We start from the raw sequence: 21098 nt of genomic DNA on the forward strand, positions 1-21098 counted from the left end.
TAATCACGAAGAGTGCATTGGAAAAACTCAATGTATTCAATGTAGTGAGTTAGTATTTAATAACAATGTATTAATAACAAGATATTTAATAATGATATTTTAGACAATTTGAAAGATTACTACATTCCTTAATGGGAAAGTGGACTACAATTTGGGACAGACGAAAAAGGAAAACAAGATTATCAAAGTGGGACGGATGGAGTATTAGATTTAGCACAGGGGACTTTTTTGTTTTTAACCCTTATCATATTAATTCATTTCATGATTTGACGTATATTTATATAATTTTATTATATTTCATAATACATTTACATAACTTTTGTTGGACGTCAAGAGATATAACAAAATTACGTAAATGTATACTATATTACGAAAAAAAAATAGAACAATTGTTCGAACCCTATCTGAAGCTAAGCATACCTGCCCCAATCCGAACAAATGTTGCATTAATTTAAGAATTTGGGTCCCAATTGACAGGTATGTGCAGTGTGCAATGGAGTCGTTTTTGATAACTTCTTTCATCCTTCAAGAAGTATCCATTGCGAGTATTTAGAAGCCATACATAAACGTCGTTTGAACTTCTAGGCTCAAAAGTTTTCCTAGTTTATAGCAGTAGTGTGTGTGCACTACTTCTAGTTTCTAAAAGAGAGTTTTACAACTGCTTTCTTCTTCCCCAGCAAATATCAATTGACAATTTTTCATCTCTAAATTGAACCAGTCTTCTCTGTTAGATGGCCTCCAGTGCTCTTACTTGCCTCTCTTCCGTCTTGAGTGATCTGCAGTTGCTGGAGAACCTGCATCCTGATCCAGAACACGATGATTTGGGCATAATGAAAGGGTGGCTAAGAAGTATCAAAACATTTCTTTTGTGCACGAGAAACTGGGGCAACGATGATGATGCAAGTCTAGGAGCACTTATAGAGAGGATAAATGAATCCACTTACAAATTGGGACTGGGGATTCATACCATCTACCTTACTAGTCTGGAAGTTGGATTGCCTGAGAACCTTGTGGAAGTTCTGCCCACAGAGTCAGAAGTGGACTTCGAATTTATACAGCAAGGCATCAAAAACTGGTACTTGGCTTTGTCACATTGTTCGTTGAGGCAATCTAGTAATTCACTGGTTAAAAAGGATGATCTTATGGAATTAATGGACTCTCTTCTGGAAATTATAGACTTCTGTTTTCTCCTCGCAGGATTTGACAGTGAAGATTTGGTGAAATTAGTCGAAGTCCTTAAAGAGAAGCTAAAATTCTTGAAAAACTTCGTCGGTTTTGTCACACTGCACGGTGTTGAAGATGGGCAATTGGGACCTTTATTCGTCCACACTGAATTTATCACTGCCAATGCAGCGCGCCTCTCTTTTACATGGAACTCTGACCCTTCCTCAACGAGAAATCATATTACAGACCTGCTGCAGAAGATTATCCCTCCAGAATCCCAAGTCCATGAGACGTGTGTCCAGGCCCTAATCACTTCAAAGTTCTCAAGACACCCATACGGGGACTCAGACGAGCTTGTGTTGAGAGACTTCCTAGAGTCTCTCCAATGTAATATATGGTCGATCCTAAAGTCTTGTACTTTTCGTATGATCTCTGTCAAGTTTCAACTGCAAATTCTTTGGGAGGGGTTTAGATACCTGAGAACCATTTTCAAGGAGAAGCCCAAGAAGTTTGATGAGAAGGTGAGAGATCTTACTGGACTTGTGCTCTGCGATGCAGGACTTTATCTTTTGTCTCTTTCTCTGAACGCTACAAATGATGGATTCATAAGGGAGATGGATCTTGTGTCACCTGATTTGCTGGAAAATATGAATCTTATCAAGTTAACAGTTGCAGAGGAATGTCTCGAAACATCACCATTTAACTTTCCCAGGACAAATGCTTTGGGATTTATTGATTTTCTTCTAAAATATATGAGGGAATTGACAAGTTCTGAAGCCAGTTTAGCCGCTCTTGCAGATCATCCAGTTCAGACAATCCAGAAAGACCTTGGTTTCTTACGCTTTTTCGGGGGGAAAATTGTGGAGATGCGCAATGGAGATGAGGAGCTCCAAGCACTCTGGGACCGTGTTGTGGAGGTCGCATACACGGTGGAGTTTCCTATCGACTCCGTACTTGTTGGAGATATTCTAGATTCCTGTTCACTGTCATTTGATTCCATTGTAGAAGAAATTGAGTCCATCAAGTCTGAGGCCTCGAAGATCTTTGACAGCAAAAGACCTGACGTCAAAGAGAAGGAAGTTACCAAGAGACCCAATCCGCCTCCAGCACAGGGAAGTAAGCCAACAAACAATGATGTGGTGGTGGGATTTGAGGATGAGGCAACCTCAATAATCAATCGACTCACAAGAGGATCACGCCAAGTGCAAATAGTTCCCATTGTAGGTATGCCAGGACTTGGCAAGACAACTTTAGCTAAAAAAGTTTACAATGATTCCTCTATTATTTCCTATTTTTATACACGTGCTTGGTGTACTGTTTCTCAAGTTTATGCCATGAAAAACTTGTTGCTTGAAATATTGACTTGTATTGAGTCCAAGCATTCTGAAAAATTTTTTGAGATGAGTGAAGAAGATCTGGCCGCAGAAGTCAAAAAAGGCTTGCTAAGGAATAGATATCTCATTGTTTTTGATGATGTATGGGACATGGAATTATGGAACAGATTGGAAGCCTCATTTCCCAATGATGGAAATGGAAGTAGAGTTATCATGACAAGCCGACTCCGTGATGTTGTTCCACAAGATAATCTCCACCAAGAGCCTCATTATCTTCGTCAGCTCACTCATGATGAGAGCTGGGATTTGCTAAAAGAGAAGTTATGTCCCGGAAAAGATTTGCTTCCTTCCGAATTAAGTGAACTTCGGATGCAAATTGTGGAAATGTGTCAAGGATTACCTCTCACAATTGTCATTCTAGCAGGAATTATAGCGAACATGGACCCATCTGGTTGGAAAGGAGAAGTGCAAAGTTTAAGTTCGAGAAATGTTTCTAGCACAGACCAATGCACTACAGCATTAGAGCTGAGTTACGAACATTTACCAGATAATTTGAAACCATGTTTTCTTTATTTTGGAGGATTTCCAGAAGACCATGAACACACTGTCAAGAGGTTGATTTGGTTATGGGTCACTGAAGGATTTGTGCAAGCAACTGATCTAAAGAGTGCAGAGGATGTGGCAAATGATTACATGATGGATCTCATTAACAGGAGCTTAGTCATGGTTTCGAAACAAAGATCCATTGGTGGAGTCAAAACTTGTCGCATTCACGATTTGTTGCATGAGTTCTGTGTGGAAAAAGCCAAAGAAGAAAACTTTTTGCAGCTGGTACGTGGGTATGATGAATTGTATACTTTGAATGTGCCACGCTACCTACGTCGCCTATGCATCAACTCCACGACGAAGGACTTCAACGAGTCAAGGTTAGCTTTTCCCACGGTTCGATGTCTATTATTCTTCGCACATGGGACATGGGAATTATACCCGTGGTTTGGTCTTCCATTCAACTTTCACCTCTTCAAACTTCTCAGAGTGTTAGATTTAAGCCAAATAAATCTAAAAGACACATTTCCTAGAGAAATAGAATTACTTGTTCACTTGAGGTACTTGGCAATTCTTGGTGATGTGTACATCCCATCATCTATCGCCAATCTCCAGAATTTGGAAACTTTTCTTGCATCATCAACGTCGTTGCCAGACACTCTGTGGAATTTGAAGAAACTAAGGCATTTAGTATGGATAGGTCAGTTTTCATTTGGTGGTTTTCGTTTGCCCACCGAAAATCTTGACAAGTCTCCACAGTTGTGTAATTTAGATACCTTGTCTCGTGTGATAATTTTTTCTTGGGAGAACAGGGACAAGATATTTAAAAAGTTTCCAAATATCCGCAAGTTTAAATGTGAGCTCACAGCACCTCATCATCCTGCTAAGCAGCAGGGTGACAACATTCTAGCACTCGACTTTTCAAGTCGACTTGAATCACTCAGTTTGAGAGTCCCGAAAGGCTTTGGTAAGCCATATCCAGTGGAATTTCATTTGTCATTGACTGTTAGAAAATTGACTCTATCCGGCTTTTGCTTGCCATGGAGCAAAATATCAGCAGTTGCAAATCTTCCCAATCTCGAGGTTCTCAAATTACTCGAGGAAGCCTTTGTAGGGGAAACATGGGACTTAGAAGGAGAGGAATTCCCTGAACTTAGATTCTTGAAGTTAGCTTCCTTGGACATTGTCAAATGGACTGCCTTCGAGTGCGAGAACAGTTTTCCTCGTCTGCAGAAATTGGTGTTGGAAAAGTGTCATAATTTGGAGGAGATTCCTTCTTCCTTGGGGAATGTTTCAACTCTTGATACAATTGAGGTGATTGATTGCCCCAAATCTGAAACTTCAGTAAACGAAATTCAGGAAGAACAAATCAGCATGGGAAATACTGGTTTCAAGGTTATGACGTCCTTCAAGAGGAGTTCATGAATGTTGATCTTCCGAATTGTTTTTGTTTTCTTGCAGAGGTAGCTTACCCATTTTTCAGTTTCTTTTTCAATTCTTCACTTCTGTACTACTATTGGTTATGTTGCATCTATCCAGCATCAGGATCAAGTATTTCATGTTTTCTTAATATTTTCTCTCGTCACTGCATTGTGTACTGGGAGCATGGTTCAAAGTCTCGGCCGTGACCGAGACGACTCGGCCGAGTCGTCACCGTCTCGGCTCCTACCGATACGATACCGTGACGAAACGATACCGAAATACATGACTCGCCGAGAAATCGGCCGAGTCGTCACCGCGACGGATTGACTCGGCCGAGTCACTCCGAGTTATCCCGAGTCAAGACGAGAAATCAGCCGAGTCACACCGCGACGGATTGACTTGGCCGTTTCTTTTGTTATTTTTTAATTATTTTTATTTAGCATACTTTTTTATATTATTAATAATTTTTAGAATATTAAATACTTTAAAATTTGCCTCTCACCGAGACCGCGACCGATATGCCGAGACCGATGTGGAACGTTCCGAGCCACGACCACGACCGCGACCGTGACTTTGAACCATGACTGAGAGAACTCCCCATGTTTGGTGTTGTTTCTAAAGATTCAAATGAATGAAGCTGCTGATTTTTCATCCAATAGGATTCCGGATAATACTGCTTTGAGGCATAATAAGTACAGATTCCTTCAATTTTTTTGGTACAATACATTATTTGTTTGCCTCAAACAAAAATGTCATCGAATTGGAAATGTTCATCAGGGTTTGACAACTTATCTATCCCTTATCCGTGGTCTACCAGTGTTATAATTCCCGAGCTTTCCCACTCATTGTCTCGACTAGTGATTCACTAAACTTAATCATCAAATCAGCTTTATCCAAGTCAAGCTGTATGCAGTTTTCAAATAATCATCGTGTACATATTTTGGAATAATTGGAATGTAAAAGATGACAAGATCCTCATTCCGAACCTCTGAGAAGCACAGAAACTATTTTGCCAACATCAGAAACTAAAAGGCAACTTTAACAATCAATTTCTGACTGCAATAAAATGTGCATCATCCACTACCTCAGAATATCCTTCTTTTTTGTTATAGCTGAATTATCATTAAAGCCCTCTTTCTTGATTGTTTTTTTACAATCCTGGTCCAAATTGGCGTTGGCCTAGACTTGCTTGTCTGATTCTGGATTTTGATAACCAAGCCTTTCTATGGGGTCTTAAGTGAAGAAGAATGAAGTTTTGTGGCAAAGATAAAAAAAAAGCTCAAAGAACTGAAGGGCTATTGAGAAAATAAGATAACAGTGCAAGAATATATGTGATCCGATTTGTAGTAGAATTTACCACTCACCTTTGCCATTTCTTCCTTCTCTCTTTCTTCTTCTCCTCTAGTTGCCCAATTAAGAATCCTTTTCTTTTTCTTTGATCCTTCAAGGTTGAGTGAGTTTAGGGGAATCCAAACCAAGTGCTAGGAGTGAGTTAGGAAGTTGCTTTCCACCATTTAATCAAGGTGAAATTTAGTTGTTTCGCTTTAGTTTTTGATACCATAATTGTCCATGAGAACCTAAACAGTTAAAGAAACGGACCAAACTGCTGGTGTTTGGAGGGTAACTTATTTTGGGGTTTTGGAAATTATGTATTAGTACTGAAGACTTATTTCGTGGAAATGCGCATTCTACGAAGGCAATAAAAAATTGAGCGTGATGCATCTAAGTTGAATTCCAGTCTGGATGGCCTCGAGATTAGGTGAAGATGAGTTTTCAAAGTCTCTATTATTTCATTGAAAATCTCAAACTTCATAAAATATTGTCATGCAGTTCCCTAGTAATTTGTCTAGTTTTTCCATAATTTTTCAGTCAATGGTGTCCCTTGTCAATTTTCCAATCTGGTTAGGTTACTTTCGTTTGGCATCAAAATCAAGTTATTCCTGTTCTTTTTAATATCTTCTCTGCTTTGACTAAAGTATTGAAGTGACGGAGTTTGTATTTTACAATGGAATGAAATAAAATATGAAAAATATCCCCATCTAAAATTTGAAATTATTTATTAATTACAGGGGGTTATGTATACATTTTAAAAATCATAGGGAGGTTATTTGGTAAACCACTAAATTATATAAGGGGTTTATGTAATAAAATATAAAATCATAAATGATTAAAGTACCATTCATATTATATTTTTATCTATTTTGGTCACTTTAACCATCTTAATGGCATTTTATAGTACTCGATGGGTTCTTAATGTGTTTAATGCCATTTTATAATTTGTGCATCCTGCTTGTGAGAAAATTTTTGGTACAAGATATCAACACGGAGGTCATTTTTGTAATGAAAAAAAAGAAGAGTTTATGCAAGTGGAAAAAGAAGGGCTTATGTCATTAAATTGTAAGTCACAATAATATTTGCATTTTGTTAACAAATGATCCAACGAACACTCGGTAATTGAAAAGATTATGACGTGTACAAATGGATATGTAGGCCCAAATGATAACTACAAAGTAATCAATTACACTGACAACTATATCTTGACAAAAAAAGGAAAAAAGGGTAAATTATACTTTACCTCCCGTGGTATAGTTAATTTTCACATAACCTTCTATAGTTTTCAAAACTATGTATAACTCATACATAATTTGAATTAAAGTATCAAAGTAACGGAAATGATCATTCGTAACAGAACTTATAAAAATATTGAAATTACCCTTGTTTAAAAACTAAAATGATTGAAATGACCAAAATATATAAACATAACATACATGACACTCTAACTCCGTATGATTTTATATTTTACCATATAACCTCTTTATGGTTTATGGAGGGTATGAAAGGATAAAATTTTGTGGAAATGCATTATTCGTTTGCCTAATGAAATTAAAAATTGTGCTCAAAGTCTGGGGCCTCATTAAAAGTTGGCATGTTGTAATATAGCAATCTTGTTTTGTTTCTCTAATGGAAAGAGTCAATGGCTGGCTTGCATTATTAGTAGAGACTACGTTTTCAGACTTGGACCGAGTATCGATTTGGTCAAGTTCAGGGATTAAGGGTTAATGAGTTCAATCGGGAGTTGAACCGAATGGCGTCATGAATAAAAACTATTTAAAAATTAAAATATTGTATTTAAAATACCTAAGAGCATGTTAATATTAATAAAGGTATACTCATATATATTTTATGTTTCAAATGTATTTAACAAGAAAATACAAAAAAAAATTAGAAAGATCAAGTAGCAATTTATATTATTCAATAAGCATTAACAAGTTTAGAATTAAAATTATGGACTTGATTGAAAAATAACACCAAATTTTAGGACAACATTTGTAAAGTATGAAATATTTGAGATATATTAATAATTTTTAACAACCTAGGATCAAAACATAATATTGAAAATATTTTGACACCACATCAAAACATAAACCCGATTTTTATTGGTTCTTCAAGTTTTTTGTCAAACCCGATCAAATCCGATTTTTGATCGAATTTGACTGATTTTCCACCAATCTGAGATTTTAAGATAACTTGGACCACATTGAGTTTCCGATTCGACCGGTCGGACAGGCTGGTCTGAGTTTAAAAACATGGTGTTTAGGATGTATTAATTTAACTATTTGGATCCCAACTGACAGAGGCATGTGCATTGTGCAATGGAGTCGTTTTTGATAACTCCTTTCATCTTCCAAGAAGGATCTTTTGCGAGTGCTTAGAAGCTATAAATGAACCTCATTTGAACTGCTAAGCTCGAGAGTTTTCCTAGTTTATAAAATTAGTGTGTGTACTTGTACTAGTTTCTGAAAGAGAGTGTTGCAACTTTTTTCTTCTTCCGCTGCAAACATCCATTGACCTTTTTTTCATCTCTAAATTGAACCAATCTTCCATCTATTAGATGGCCTCCAGTGCTCTTACTTGCATTTCTTCGGTCTTGGGTTATCTGCGGACGTTTCTGGAGAACTTGCATCCTGTTCAAGAACACGAGTTGGGTTTCATAAGAATGTGGCTGAGAAGTATCGAAACATTTCTTTTCTGTGCGAGAAAATGGGGCAACGATGATGATGCAAGTCTAGGAGCACTGATAGATAGGATTAATGATTACATTTACAAAATGGGACTGGCGACTCACACCATCTGCCCTGCTAGTCAGGAACTTGGATTGCCTAAGAACCATTTGGAAGTTTTGCCCACTGATTCAGAAGATGTCTTCGACATCGAATTATGGCAAGGCATCAACAACTGGTACTTGGCTTTATCAGATTGCTCATTAAGGCATTCAAGTAATCCACCGTTTAAAAAGGATGGCCTTGTGGAGTTCATCGACTCTCTTCTGGAAAGTCTAGATTTTTGTTTTCAATTCGAAGGATTTATAGGTGAAGAGGATTTGGAGAAATTAATCGAAGCCCTTAAAGAAAAGCTAAAATTCTTGAAAAACTTCATCTGTTTTGTCACACTGCAAGGTGTTGAAGATGGGCAATTGGGACCTTTATTCATCCACACTGAATTTGTCACTGCCAATGCAGCACGCCTCTATTTTACATTGAACCATTACTCAACCAGCAATCATATTACAGACCTGCTGCAGGAGATTATCCCTACAGAATCCCAAGTCCATGAGACGTGTGTCCAGGCCCTAATCACTTCAAAGTTCTCAAGACACCCATACGGGGACGCGGACGAGCTTGTGTTGAGAGACTTCCTAGAGTCTCTCCAATGTAATATATGGTCGATGCTAAAGTCTTGTACTTTTCACATGATCTCTTTCAAGTTTCAGCTGCAAATTCTTTGGGAGGGATTTAGATCCTTGAGAATCACTCTCAAGGACAAGCCCAACAAGTTTGATGAGAAGATGAGAGATCTTACTGGACTCGTGCTCTGCGAAGCCGGACTTCTAAATTTTTCTCTTTCTTTGAATGCTACCGATGATTGGTTCGTAAGGGAGATGGATCTTGTGCCTCTTGATTTGCTGGAAAGGATTAATCTTATCAAGTTAACAGTTGCAGAGGAATGTCTCGAAACATCACCATTTAACTTTCCCAGGACAAATGCTTTGGCATTTATTGATTTTCTTCTAAAATATATGACGGATTTGACAAGTTCTGAAGCCAGTTTAGCCGCTCTTGCAGATCATCCAGTTCAGACAATCCAGAAAGACCTTGGTTTCTTACGCTCTTTCCTGGGGAAAATTGTGGAGATGCGCAATGGAGACGAGGAGCTCCAAGCAGTCTGGGACCGTGTTGTGGAGGTCGCATACACGGTGGAGTTTCTTATCGACTCCGTACTTGTTGGAGATATTCTAGATTCCTGTTCACTGTCATTTGATTCCATTGTAGAAGAAATTGAGTCCATCAAGTCTGAGGCCTCGAAGGTCTTTGACAGCAAAAGACTTGACGTCAAAGAGAAGGAAGTTACCAAGAGACCCAATCAGACTCCAGCACAGGGAAGTAAGCCAACAAACAATGATGTGGTGGTGGGATTCGAGGATGAGGCAACCTCAATAATCAATCGACTCACAAGAGGATCACGCCAAGTGCAAATAGTTCCCATTGTAGGTATGCCAGGACTTGGCAAGACAACTTTAGCTAAAAAAGTTTACAATGATTCCTCTATTATTTCCTATTTTTATACACGTGCTTGGTGTACTGTTTCTCAAGTTTATGCCATGAAAAACTTGTTGCTTGAAATATTGACTTGTATTGAGTCCAAGCATTCTGAAAAATTTTTTGAGATGAGTGAAGAAGATCTGGCCGCAGAAGTCAAAAAAGGCTTGCTAAGGAATAGATATCTCATTGTTTTTGATGATGTATGGGACATGGAATTATGGAACAGATTGGAAGCCTCATTTCCCAATGATGGAAATGGAAGTAGAGTTATCATGACAAGCCGACTCCGTGATGTTGTTCCACAAGATAATCTCCACCAAGAGCCTCATTATCTTCGTCAGCTCACTCATGATGAGAGCTGGGATTTGCTAAAAGAGAAGTTATGTCCCGGAAAAGATTTGCTTCCTTCCGAATTAAGTGAACTTCGGATGCAAATTGTGGAAATGTGTCAAGGATTACCTCTCACAATTGTCATTCTAGCAGGAATTCTAGCGAACATGGACCCATCTGGTTGGAAAGGAGAAGTGCAAAGTTTAAGTTCGAGAAATGTTTCTAGCACAGACCAATGCACTACAGCATTAGAGCTGAGTTACGAACATTTACCAGATAATTTGAAACCATGTTTTCTTTATTTTGGAGGATTTCCAGAAGACCATGAACATACTGTCAAGAGGTTGATTTGGTTATGGGTCGCTGAAGGATTTGTGCAAGCAACTGATCTAAAGAGTGCAGAGGATGTGGCAAATGATCACATGATGGATCTCATTAACAGGAGCTTAGTCATGGTTTCTAAACAAAGATCCATTGGTGGAGTCAAAACTTGTCGCATTCACGATTTGTTACATGAGTTCTGTGTGAAAAATGCCAAAGAAGAAAACTTTTTGCAGCTGGTACGTGGGTACGATGAATTGTATACTTTGAACGTGCCACACTACCTACATCGCTTATGCATCAACTCTACAACAAAGGACTTCAACGAGTCAAGGTTAGCTTTTCCCACTGTTCGATCTCTATTATTCTTCGCACAAGGGACGAGGTATTTACCCTCTTCAGTTGGTCTCTCATTCAACTTTCACCTCTTCAAACTTCTCAGAGTGTTAGATTTAAGCCAAATAAATCTAAAAGACACGTTTCCTAGAGAAATAGAATTACTTGTTCACTTGAGGTACTTGGCAATTCTTGGTGATGTGTACATCCCATCATCTATAGCCAATCTTGAGAATTTGGAAACGTTTATGGCATCATCTTTGTCGTGGTCATTGCCAGACACTATATGGAATTTGAAGAAACTAAGGCATTTAGTGTGGACAGGTCCGTCTTTGTTTGGTGGTTTTGGTTTGCCCACCAAAAATCTTGACAACTCTCCACAGTTGTGTAATTTAGAGACCTTGTCTCCTCTAAGACTTTCTTCTTGGGAGAACTGGGACAAGATATTCAAAAAGTTTCCCAATATCCGCAAGTTGAAATGCAAGCTCACAGCACCTCATCAGCTTGCTAAGAAGCAGAGCAATAACATTCTAGCACTCGACTTTTCAAGTAGACTAGAATCACTCAGTTTGTGTGTCCCGCCAAGATTGGGTAAGCCATCTGGCCCATATCCAGTGGAATTTCATTTCTCTTTGACTATTAGAAAATTGACTCTATCCGGCTTTTGCTTGCCATGGAGCAAAATATCAGCAGTTGCAAATCTTCCCAATCTCGAGGCTCTCAAATTACTCAGGGAGGCCTTTGTAGGGGAAACATGGGACTTGGATGCAGAGGAATTCCCTGAACTTAGATTCTTGAAGTTAGCTTCCTTGGACATTGTCAAATGGACTGCCATCGAGTGCGAGAACAGTTTTCCTCGTCTGCAGAAATTGGTGTTGGAAAAGTGTTGTAATTTGGAGGAGATTCCTTCTTCAATGGGGAATGTTTCACCTCTTGAAACAATTGAGGTGTCTGATTGTCCCAACTCTGCAAATTCAGTAAAAGAAATTCAGGAAGAACAAATCAGTATGGGAAACACTGGTTTCAAGGTTATTACATCCTCCAGAAGGCGTTCATGAATGTTGATCTTCTCGGGTGTATTTGATTTTGCAGAGGTAGTTTACCAATTTTTCATTTTCTTTTTTCAATACTTCACTTCTGTACTACTGCTAGTTATGTTGCATCTATCCAGCATCGGATCAAGTATTTCATGTTTTCTTAGTATTTTGCTCTCGTCACTGCATTGTGTGGAGTGTGTGTGTGTCTATGTGTGAAGTATGTGTCTCAAAGAGGGAGAGAGAATGTGTGCATGTAGGAGAGAGAGAAAAAATTTTTTGTATCAAATTTATGTTATCAAACAAGTTTAATAGAAAAAACACTTAATTTAATAAATTTTAGGACTTCATGGGGCTATAAAACACCCCTAATTGCTATAAATTATCAATCAAGAGCACAAAAAATTTAGAGCAAAAGGAAAAAAAAAAATGTTCTCCTTTCTGAAGCAGAACCCCTTTCGTAGGAATTTGGAGAATCAACATTGCTGGCTAAATGCTTATTTCCAATATAGTTCGCTGGGCAATCAGATTTAAGTACGTGAAAAATTCACGAAAATATTGTGCTTAATTAGACACTGAATTTTTCTAACATAAACGCAAAGCTTTTTTTTTTTTTTTATTTTAAAACATCTAGATTATCACCCTCTTAGCCAATTTGTTCTCCCTTTGCCTACCCCATCACCCCTTTCAGCGAAAGAACCAAACAAAAAAAAAAAAAAAAGGAAAGAAGCACATTTTATATTGTCAATTTCCACTTTATAGCCGATCATTGAATTTAACTTTGGCCTCCGTGGAAAGATGGGCTCATTTAACCAGGGATTAGGGTAGAACAAGCGTCCAAGAATATAGATAAAGTGTTCTCTGTCACTCTTTGCACAAGCAAAGCATTACAGGTAAGATCGCACATTCCCTGAAAAGAAGGCCTCTTTTCCTTGGCTTCCTAATGCAATGAAGGCGTGGACAATATGCTTTTTCTAATTGTTTGATATAGAGAACAGTTTTGCATACTTTCTGTCTTAAAACCCTCAAGTATAGCTCTGGTATGGGAAGACGGGAAGACGAAGTAAAGAATTAGTTGTTTTCAATAACTTTATTAGTGGGAAATGATTCGCCAACCCGCGCTTTTTTGTGCTTCATGAGCTTAAATCTTCAAAGAAACTTTTACTAGTTTTACCTCTTTTGCATTGACTGACTTTAGCAAGTCATGAACCACAATACCATCAATTGAACCACATGGTTCCAGTTAAGAAGCTACACGGAAGAATGAAAAGGACTAAATATATGTAATTTCTCTGATAGTACCACACACACGTATATATATATATAGGCACACACGCTTATAAATTTTTGGACTGTAAATATCTACCTGTTAACTCCTACTTTTGATCTCTGATCATGTTCTCATTCATTTGTATGTCTGCATGAATAGTGACTGAAAACTAAAATTATGGCTTTGTATCACATCTCCGGAGTTTCATAATGATTATAAATAAAGTGGATTTAAATTATTTTTAGTTTGCACACTAGACAAAAAGAGGTTTTCACAGGTGTAGAAGGCTTTTGTAGTTTCTTCTTCATAGTGAAAATTCTACTTCTCTACCCGTATGACAGGTGTCGAACATATGCAATAATAAATACCTACTCAATTAAAATATAAAATTTGTATATAGCGGTAAGTAGGGTCGAATCCACAGGGTTGGGAAAAAGTTTTTACTTCTAGAGTCCAGAATAAGGGGGGTTTTTATAGAATCGAGAATAATCAAATAATTCAAATAAAATAAATAAATAGATACTGAATGATGATTTGTTAAAATTAAGTCAAAAATAAATAAACTCTAGCCAAGAAATAACTTTGGAAATGGTTCACTCAATTGATCATGGATGCAACAATAATTTCATTGACTTATTGATAAATAAGTTATAACTGCTAAACACGCAATGATAATCAATTTCTCCTTATTGTATCAGTGATCAAGGTATGATCGTTAATCACTTCCTTAATCAAGAAATAACCCTAGGTACAACCATAGAGTTTAATTTTTCAATTGCTTTAAGAATTAGAGAAATCCTGTTTTAACTAAATAACATGCCATGAGAGTTATTTTAAGTTAGCTCATATATTTTCTTGATACAAATCTAATCATATCAGTCACCACTAATTTAAAATAATTAAACAATTATGGATTTAACTGTTCTAACTGGTTTTACGCTATTAGATTAAATTAAATATCAGACCCTTAATATACAAATAATATAATAACCATAAGAAATTCAATCACAGAACATATGAATACTAGTAAATAAAAGAAATAAATATATTTAATTTGATTTCATAATTTTAGATAAATCAAATCTTCTGTTGTTCCTTGACTAGAATAATAAACCAGCTGCTCATCGTTGGGAATAATCCAAGCAATTTCATTGGCAAAAGTTGCATGAACATTCGACAATAGAAAAGTGGAAGAAAAGAAAAGACGAAGAGAAAAACTCCAAGTCCAAAAACTCCAAGTCGATCAAAGTTGTTGGCTTTCCCAAGTACTAATAGTCAGCCACCCTATCTCCTATTTTGTAACTTCCTAAATAAAATAAACTTCCTATTCCCATGAGAAAGAAAAGATATAGATCACAACGTTTTTGCTTCGTTTTCTACTCCTACTAAACTACTCTTCCTAAACCAAAGAAACAACTCCTAATAGTCAGATAGATTAGTCTCCTAGTAAGAATAAGAAAGGATTCAGTTGGTAAAGAGTTCCAATCTCGATAAAGAGTTCCAATCCGGACATGTAATCCGACTTTGAAAATCATGTGATAAATCCCGAGTTTCCGGACATGTAAAGTAGATCTTGACATGCCCGCGCCGAATTGCATAGAAATTAGTTAAAGTTCTTAACTCCTTTTCGTTCCGGATCTTTACAATCAACACCAATCACAGATATAAGTAGAATCTATCAATTAATACAATATTTGACTAAAATCAAGGGATAAAATATCATAAATAAAATGACAAAAGTGCAATTATCAATTTTTCCCACACCTAAACTATGCTTGTCCTCAAGTATAAAAAAAACTAATCAAGCAATTGAGTTCAAACAATGGCTATTACTCAAATCATCTAGTGTCAAGATACAATTAGAACACACATCAAGTATTAATGGCTAATCTCCAAGAAATATTAGTGGCTGTTAAACTACCAAAAATAAAATTTATATCAATACCTACTCTCAAAACTAAACGAGTATAGTGGTGAGTAGGGTCGTCTCCTCAGGGAATTGGTCGATTTATCATACACAGAGAATTTGGGGGGTTTTAGAAAGAACGACAAAAGAACAAATTAAAGATGTAAGAATACTGAATTTTCAATCGCAAGAAAGTGCAGTAGCTAAAGAATATAATAAATAATTAATTGACACAATCTAGTCAAGAAAATAATTTCGGCACTGGTTCACGCAATTGATCATATATACCAAGAATAATTGACACGCTCGCAAATAAATTAGTTCTAACAATTTAGCAACCGCCAAACTACCAATCTCTCCTTAATTTTACGGTAGTCCAGAGACACTCTTAAACTACTCTATTGTAAAATAGATAACCCCAGAGACACTCGAAGGATTTAATCTATTCACAACTTTAAGAATTAGAAAGACCCAATTCTAGTTAACAAACACACATGCGAGTTCATTTAAACTAGATTAACTATTCCTACGACATAGATTAGACTGCTTGCGAGGCAATGAAATTGTGCCGTTTGCCACTAATTTAAGACAATCAAATGATACACACCCTTGTCCTAATTGGCAGTATACTATTTAGACAATCGAACAACTGACTACATTAATTCAATAAATCCAAACAATAAGAGTCTATTGAAACAAAGAATAATTAAATACCCACGAACGCAGAATTTAGAATAACGCAGAACAATTAAAAAGATCTCACAATTGTTGGTGTCCCGGGCCCTGATTATTCCTTAACTAGATTAAAGAATCTAGCCTTGCCTCATAACGATGACGCAATCCCAGGCTTCAAAGTAATTTTGTTTATGAAGAAGTAAAAGGTACAATGGCTAGTCTCTAACTCACGTTCAAGAAGGGAAGAAAAAGATAAAAAATCCCTAGTCTATTGCTGTCCTCTTTAAAGTTTCGCCGCCGCCAATCTCTTTACCAATCGAGAGTTTGTTTCCATCCTTATTTTTCTTATTGAGTTGTTGCCAAAGGTCTCCTCCGAAGATGTTTCCTAATCCCACTCAGCTTCAAAATACGTCTCCTAAGAATAGCGGCAGCTTCTAGGGATAGGTCACGCGGTCCGTTTTTTTAACGTAACTCTGCAGTTTCTGGCATGGGCACGCCCTAGAATGACTAGTCTTCTGGAAATTTGCCTCTTTTTGCCACTTTTGACATCAGTTGCCTGCAAATAACACAAATATCAAATATGAGCAGAAACCCATTACTCAGCACCATAATTGGCCAAAATTAGGACCAACCACCAATGTAATAAACACTCAATTATCGCCCTATCAAATATCTCTCCGGTTAGCTTTTAAAACCAGGGACTCTTCCAGTTCTTGGCTAATTAATTTAAGAATATAAAATATTCAACCAATATTCTTCAACAAATGATTCGACTATTAAGCAAAATCTCAACATTAAAATTCATGGATTAGTAGGCTAATGTAACCATCCACATTCTTGTACATTTTTTCATTTTTTTCACTCTTACCGCAACTCTTCTTTTTCTTTTCAGGGAAAATGCTTTGTTTTTAGCCATTCAAACCGTTTGACGCAAACTCCGACATCTACCAAATGAAAGAACCTGGTTATTCAACTCTCATCGTTTAAAACTATATACTCATAGCTATTGTCTCTTTTTTATGCGAAAGTCGATACTTTTGGTGAATACCCCCGATTACTAGGCAACAATAACCAGCGGAATATAGTCAAATACTATTCATAAATAATCACCAAACTAAAATTAAAGACCACACAAACCTGTTTCATTTGTCATAATTGCTGAAAACTAGTTTTCAGCTATGGCTGATATGGAATTCTAGCAAATTCTATTGCAACACTCATTAGTGGTATCAATATTATCACATGTATCTAGAAGTCTTAATGAAGCTAGAACGCTGTGCACCTGATGAACTTTTAGAAATATTTACTATTGTTAATTAATCATGTTTATTTGTTTTGTTCTACCTAATTAGTAAAGTTAGTGAAATTAATGGAGTTAATGGAGCAGCTAGTGGAATTAGTGGAGTTAGTGGAGTTATTGGAATAGTTAGTGGAGTTAATGGGATGGTTAGTGGAGTTGTTTTAAACTCTATAAATAGACCAATTTTATGTTATGAGTCATGTCAGTTTTACAAGGAAATAAACTCTTATCCTTTGCTTCTCTTATTATTTTTCTTAATAATTGTAACAGTAGCATCAGAGCTAGGCTCGTGAGTGAAAATAAAAGTGAGTTATGAGAATTGTGTTGGTAAATTACGATAGCCACCGACAATTTTGTGCAACCAGCGATTTCTCGCTTTGATGGTCGCTATGATCATTGGAACATGCTAATGGAGAACTTCTTGAAATCCAAGGAGTATTGGCAGGTTGTAGAATCTGGAGTAGTAGAGCGAACAGGCAGAGTAGTATTGTCAGAAGTGCAGAAAATAGAGTTGGAAGCATTGAAATTGAAAGATCTTAAAGCCAAAAATTATCTTTTTCAAGCTATTGATCGAGCCGTTTTAAAGACAATTCTTAGCAAAGATATCTCCAAACAGATTTGGGATTCCATGAAGAAAAAGTATCAAGGAAATGCGAAGGCAAAGCGGGTGCAGCTTCAAGTTCTTCAGACCGAATTTGAGACTTTACACATGAAGTCAAGCGAGTCGGTCACAGATTATTTCGCAAGAACGATGACAATCGCTAACAAGATGAGAATCCATTGAGAGAATTTGGAGGACGTCACCATTGTCGAGAAGATTCTTCGATCGATGACAATAAAATTTAATTTTGTTGTATGCTGTATAGAGGAATCGAAAGATATTAATGTAATTTCAATTGATGAGTTGCAGAGTTCTTTGTTGGTTCATGAACAGAAAATTAACCAGCAAGAGAAAGAGGAGCAAGCATTAAATGTTTCAATAGAATATCACTCAATAAGGAGAGGAGGCAGAGGTAGAGGTAAAGGAAACAAAGATTGTGGCAACCAATAACAATAATACCAATACCAAGAAAATCAATTTCACGGAAGAAGAAGAGGATGAGGAGGCTATCCATCAACAACTCAAAGGCCAAAATCAACAGACAAGTTCAATGTTGAATGCTACAAATGTCATAGGTATTATCCGTCTGAATGTCGAACTAATTTGAATAGACAAAATGGAGAAATGACTAATTTTGCTAAAAAAGAAAAAATGTCTCTTTTGATGGTGTATCACATGAATGAAGAAATTCAACAAAACATGTGATATTTAGACACTGGTTGCAGCAATCACATGTGTGAAGATAAGAAGACATTCTCTGAGTTGGACAAGTCATTCTGTAACACTGTCAAGTTTGGTGATCCTCTGTTACAAGAGGTGATCCTCTATTTCACTTCAGATGACATACCAAAAAGGAAAAGAAATTACTAAGAGTTCAAATGAAGAAAAGTCAAAGCTCTCCTAATTGCCCAGACATGCGCAGGAGAGGTCCTACTAAGAAGTGTGAAAAGAAAACATCAAAAGCTAAGCCTGCCGAGTAGTGCTCCTCCCTGGGGTGAATTCTTAGTTTATGATGGAAAAAAAAAAGAATTCTACAACAGGGACGATTTTTGGAACTTGTTCTACAAAAGGGGTCTTCGCATTCGTGGAATGCGAGCTCACTGACCTCGCATTTCGCGAATGCGAGGTCAGCTCAAGTGAGCTCGCATTCCGCGAATGCGAGCTCAGCTCAAGTAAGCTTCCGCCATCGAATTAGTTATCGCAGCAGTCAATTTTGAAATGTAATTAATATTGCCACCTACTTTCTTGAATTCTGCGGGACGCTGCAGATGAACAGGCTGTTGTTTGAGATGTGAGTATTCCTTTTTCCAAGAATTGTAAGTAGACTAAGAATTGTAAGTAGACTAGAATGAGGAAAACATCACGAACTCCCCAGTACAAATGGGCAATTTTCCATCTTCTGCTTTTGATAAAATGCTAACAAAATGTTTAGGCAGATTTCTTGACTTTGTAGTTTCACGCGGGACAAAGACAAAAATTTTGTTGCACAGTAGTATTTATTAGCTTAACATAATTTGCGTTATTGTGATTTATTTTGCAGTTTATTTGTAGGATTGTTTAGCTTCTCTGAGGTATAGAGAACTCGTTTTTTTTTTAAATAAGGTGTAGACTCCTAGAGTTGTTGTAGGATTTTGTTTTCCGTTTGTAAATGCTTACTGCCTATTTCATTTCTTATTAATTAAATTTGAATTTTACAAAAAAAAAATTCAGAATTATGTTAATTTTCTAATATATATTACTTCATAATTGTTATAATTTATGGTTAAACCCCCTATTATTAACAATATACCCTTAAGCAATCCAAAGAAATTAATGTGCATATTATATATTTAGTATACCATATATTTGTAATACAAACATCTGCAGGCAACTTAAGGCAAGGAAGTAAAATACCAAAAAAAAAAAAAAAAAATAGACGTGCATACCACTATGCCAAGTGATGCACAACTATGCCAAGTATATATTAGAGCTCGCATTCGCGGAATGCGAGCTCTACTTATTGAGCTCGCATTCCGCAAATGCGAGCTCTATTCTAACCTCGCATTTGTGAAATGCGAGCTCAATAGAGTTCGCATTTCACGAATGCGAAGATCCTCGGACGGAATCCATTGTCAAAATCACCTCTTTTGTAGAATTTTTTTAAAATTCATCACAAAATTAGAAATTTCTCTCCTCCCTGCAATTCTAATTCTAATTCCTATCTATTGTCCTCTTACTCAGTTTCGGCGGCATACCAGGAAGACCTAGCCCTCCGTCCGTTCTTGCTTTAGCAAAAATTATCAAAAATGGGCGTAACGTCTTCTTTTCCAAATATGTCCCTGGGATAAGCTCTATCATTTGGACTCCTTTTCTGTCAAATTGATACCTGTTATCATATTTTCGTTCTACTCCTTGAAATAAATGTAAAATATTAAAAGTGAATAGAATCCAGCAATTAATCCACATCTGGTTAGATAATAGGGAAAATTAATAATAAAATAAATAATAAAATCGCAACCTATAACGGAGGGAGCTTTAAGGCTCCACACTTCAAACCCACCATGGTTGCCTTTCATAAATAATTTCACTTCCAAAATTTGAAAAGCCTCCATGCAACTTCGTGGATTTTTCCTCTCGACAATGTCGTCAATGGCCAAGTCTTTGCCCTTTCGGCGGTGGTAGCTTTTAATTTTTTAATTGTCCATGCAATGAAAAGTGAAAAGCAAATCATCTGCAGCATCTTTGCACTACCACACACAGCTCCTTCTAAGTGCCCACTCCAACGACTAAACTAGCAGTGCATCCTGCAAAGAATCTTTGCTTCCCCACTTAGACTAATTGATCTCATGTTGTTAGAAGGCTCATTCCAACTAAATTTTGAAAAAATTGTTCACTAAAAAAACCCAAGAAAAGCCCTTTCAAAGTTTTATATGAAAATGAAAAAAATACAGTATACTATTAAAAGATACTGCCACTTAATTACTCAACATGAGTGCTGAATTAGTATGCCTGTGAATTAAATAGTCATGTAATTTTCTTATAATTAAAGCACAATAGCTTAAAATTTCTCATAGCTTGGAAATAGTTTTTAAGAAATCATTTTGCATAAACAAAAGGATAAATACACATATACATACTATGAGAATCGACAGTATTTAACTTTTTTGTCCCTATCAAAGCATTTAGCAAACGTATAATAGATATGCTTTGAATAGAGTGTAGACTACTCAATAGATATAACTTCTACTCTGGAGGGTGCACTACTCCATATTTTTTGAAT

The 21098-nt window shown here is 36.7% G+C and overlaps 2 protein-coding genes across 2 annotated transcripts; both read left to right on the forward strand.

The window, feature by feature from the left end:
• Positions 1–782: 782 nt before the first annotated feature.
• Positions 783–4823, forward strand: LOC113690056 (putative late blight resistance protein homolog R1A-3). Its single transcript, XM_027207874.2, has 2 exons — positions 783–1075; positions 1198–4823. The coding sequence occupies exons 1-2, from the start codon at positions 931–933 to the stop codon at positions 4467–4469; spliced, it is 3417 nt and encodes a 1138-aa protein (XP_027063675.2). The 5' UTR covers positions 783–930; the 3' UTR covers positions 4470–4823.
• A 3535-nt stretch (positions 4824–8358) lies between these two features.
• LOC113689448 (putative late blight resistance protein homolog R1A-3) lies at positions 8359–12111 on the forward strand. The gene has a single exon (XM_027207218.1). The coding sequence runs from the start codon at positions 8359–8361 to the stop codon at positions 12109–12111; it is 3753 nt and encodes a 1250-aa protein (XP_027063019.1).
• The last annotated feature ends 8987 nt before the right edge of the window (positions 12112–21098 follow it).

The sequence above is a fragment of the Coffea arabica genome, chromosome 5c, assembly GCF_036785885.1.
Source record: "Coffea arabica cultivar ET-39 chromosome 5c, Coffea Arabica ET-39 HiFi, whole genome shotgun sequence".
Taxonomy (NCBI): domain Eukaryota; kingdom Viridiplantae; phylum Streptophyta; class Magnoliopsida; order Gentianales; family Rubiaceae; genus Coffea; species Coffea arabica.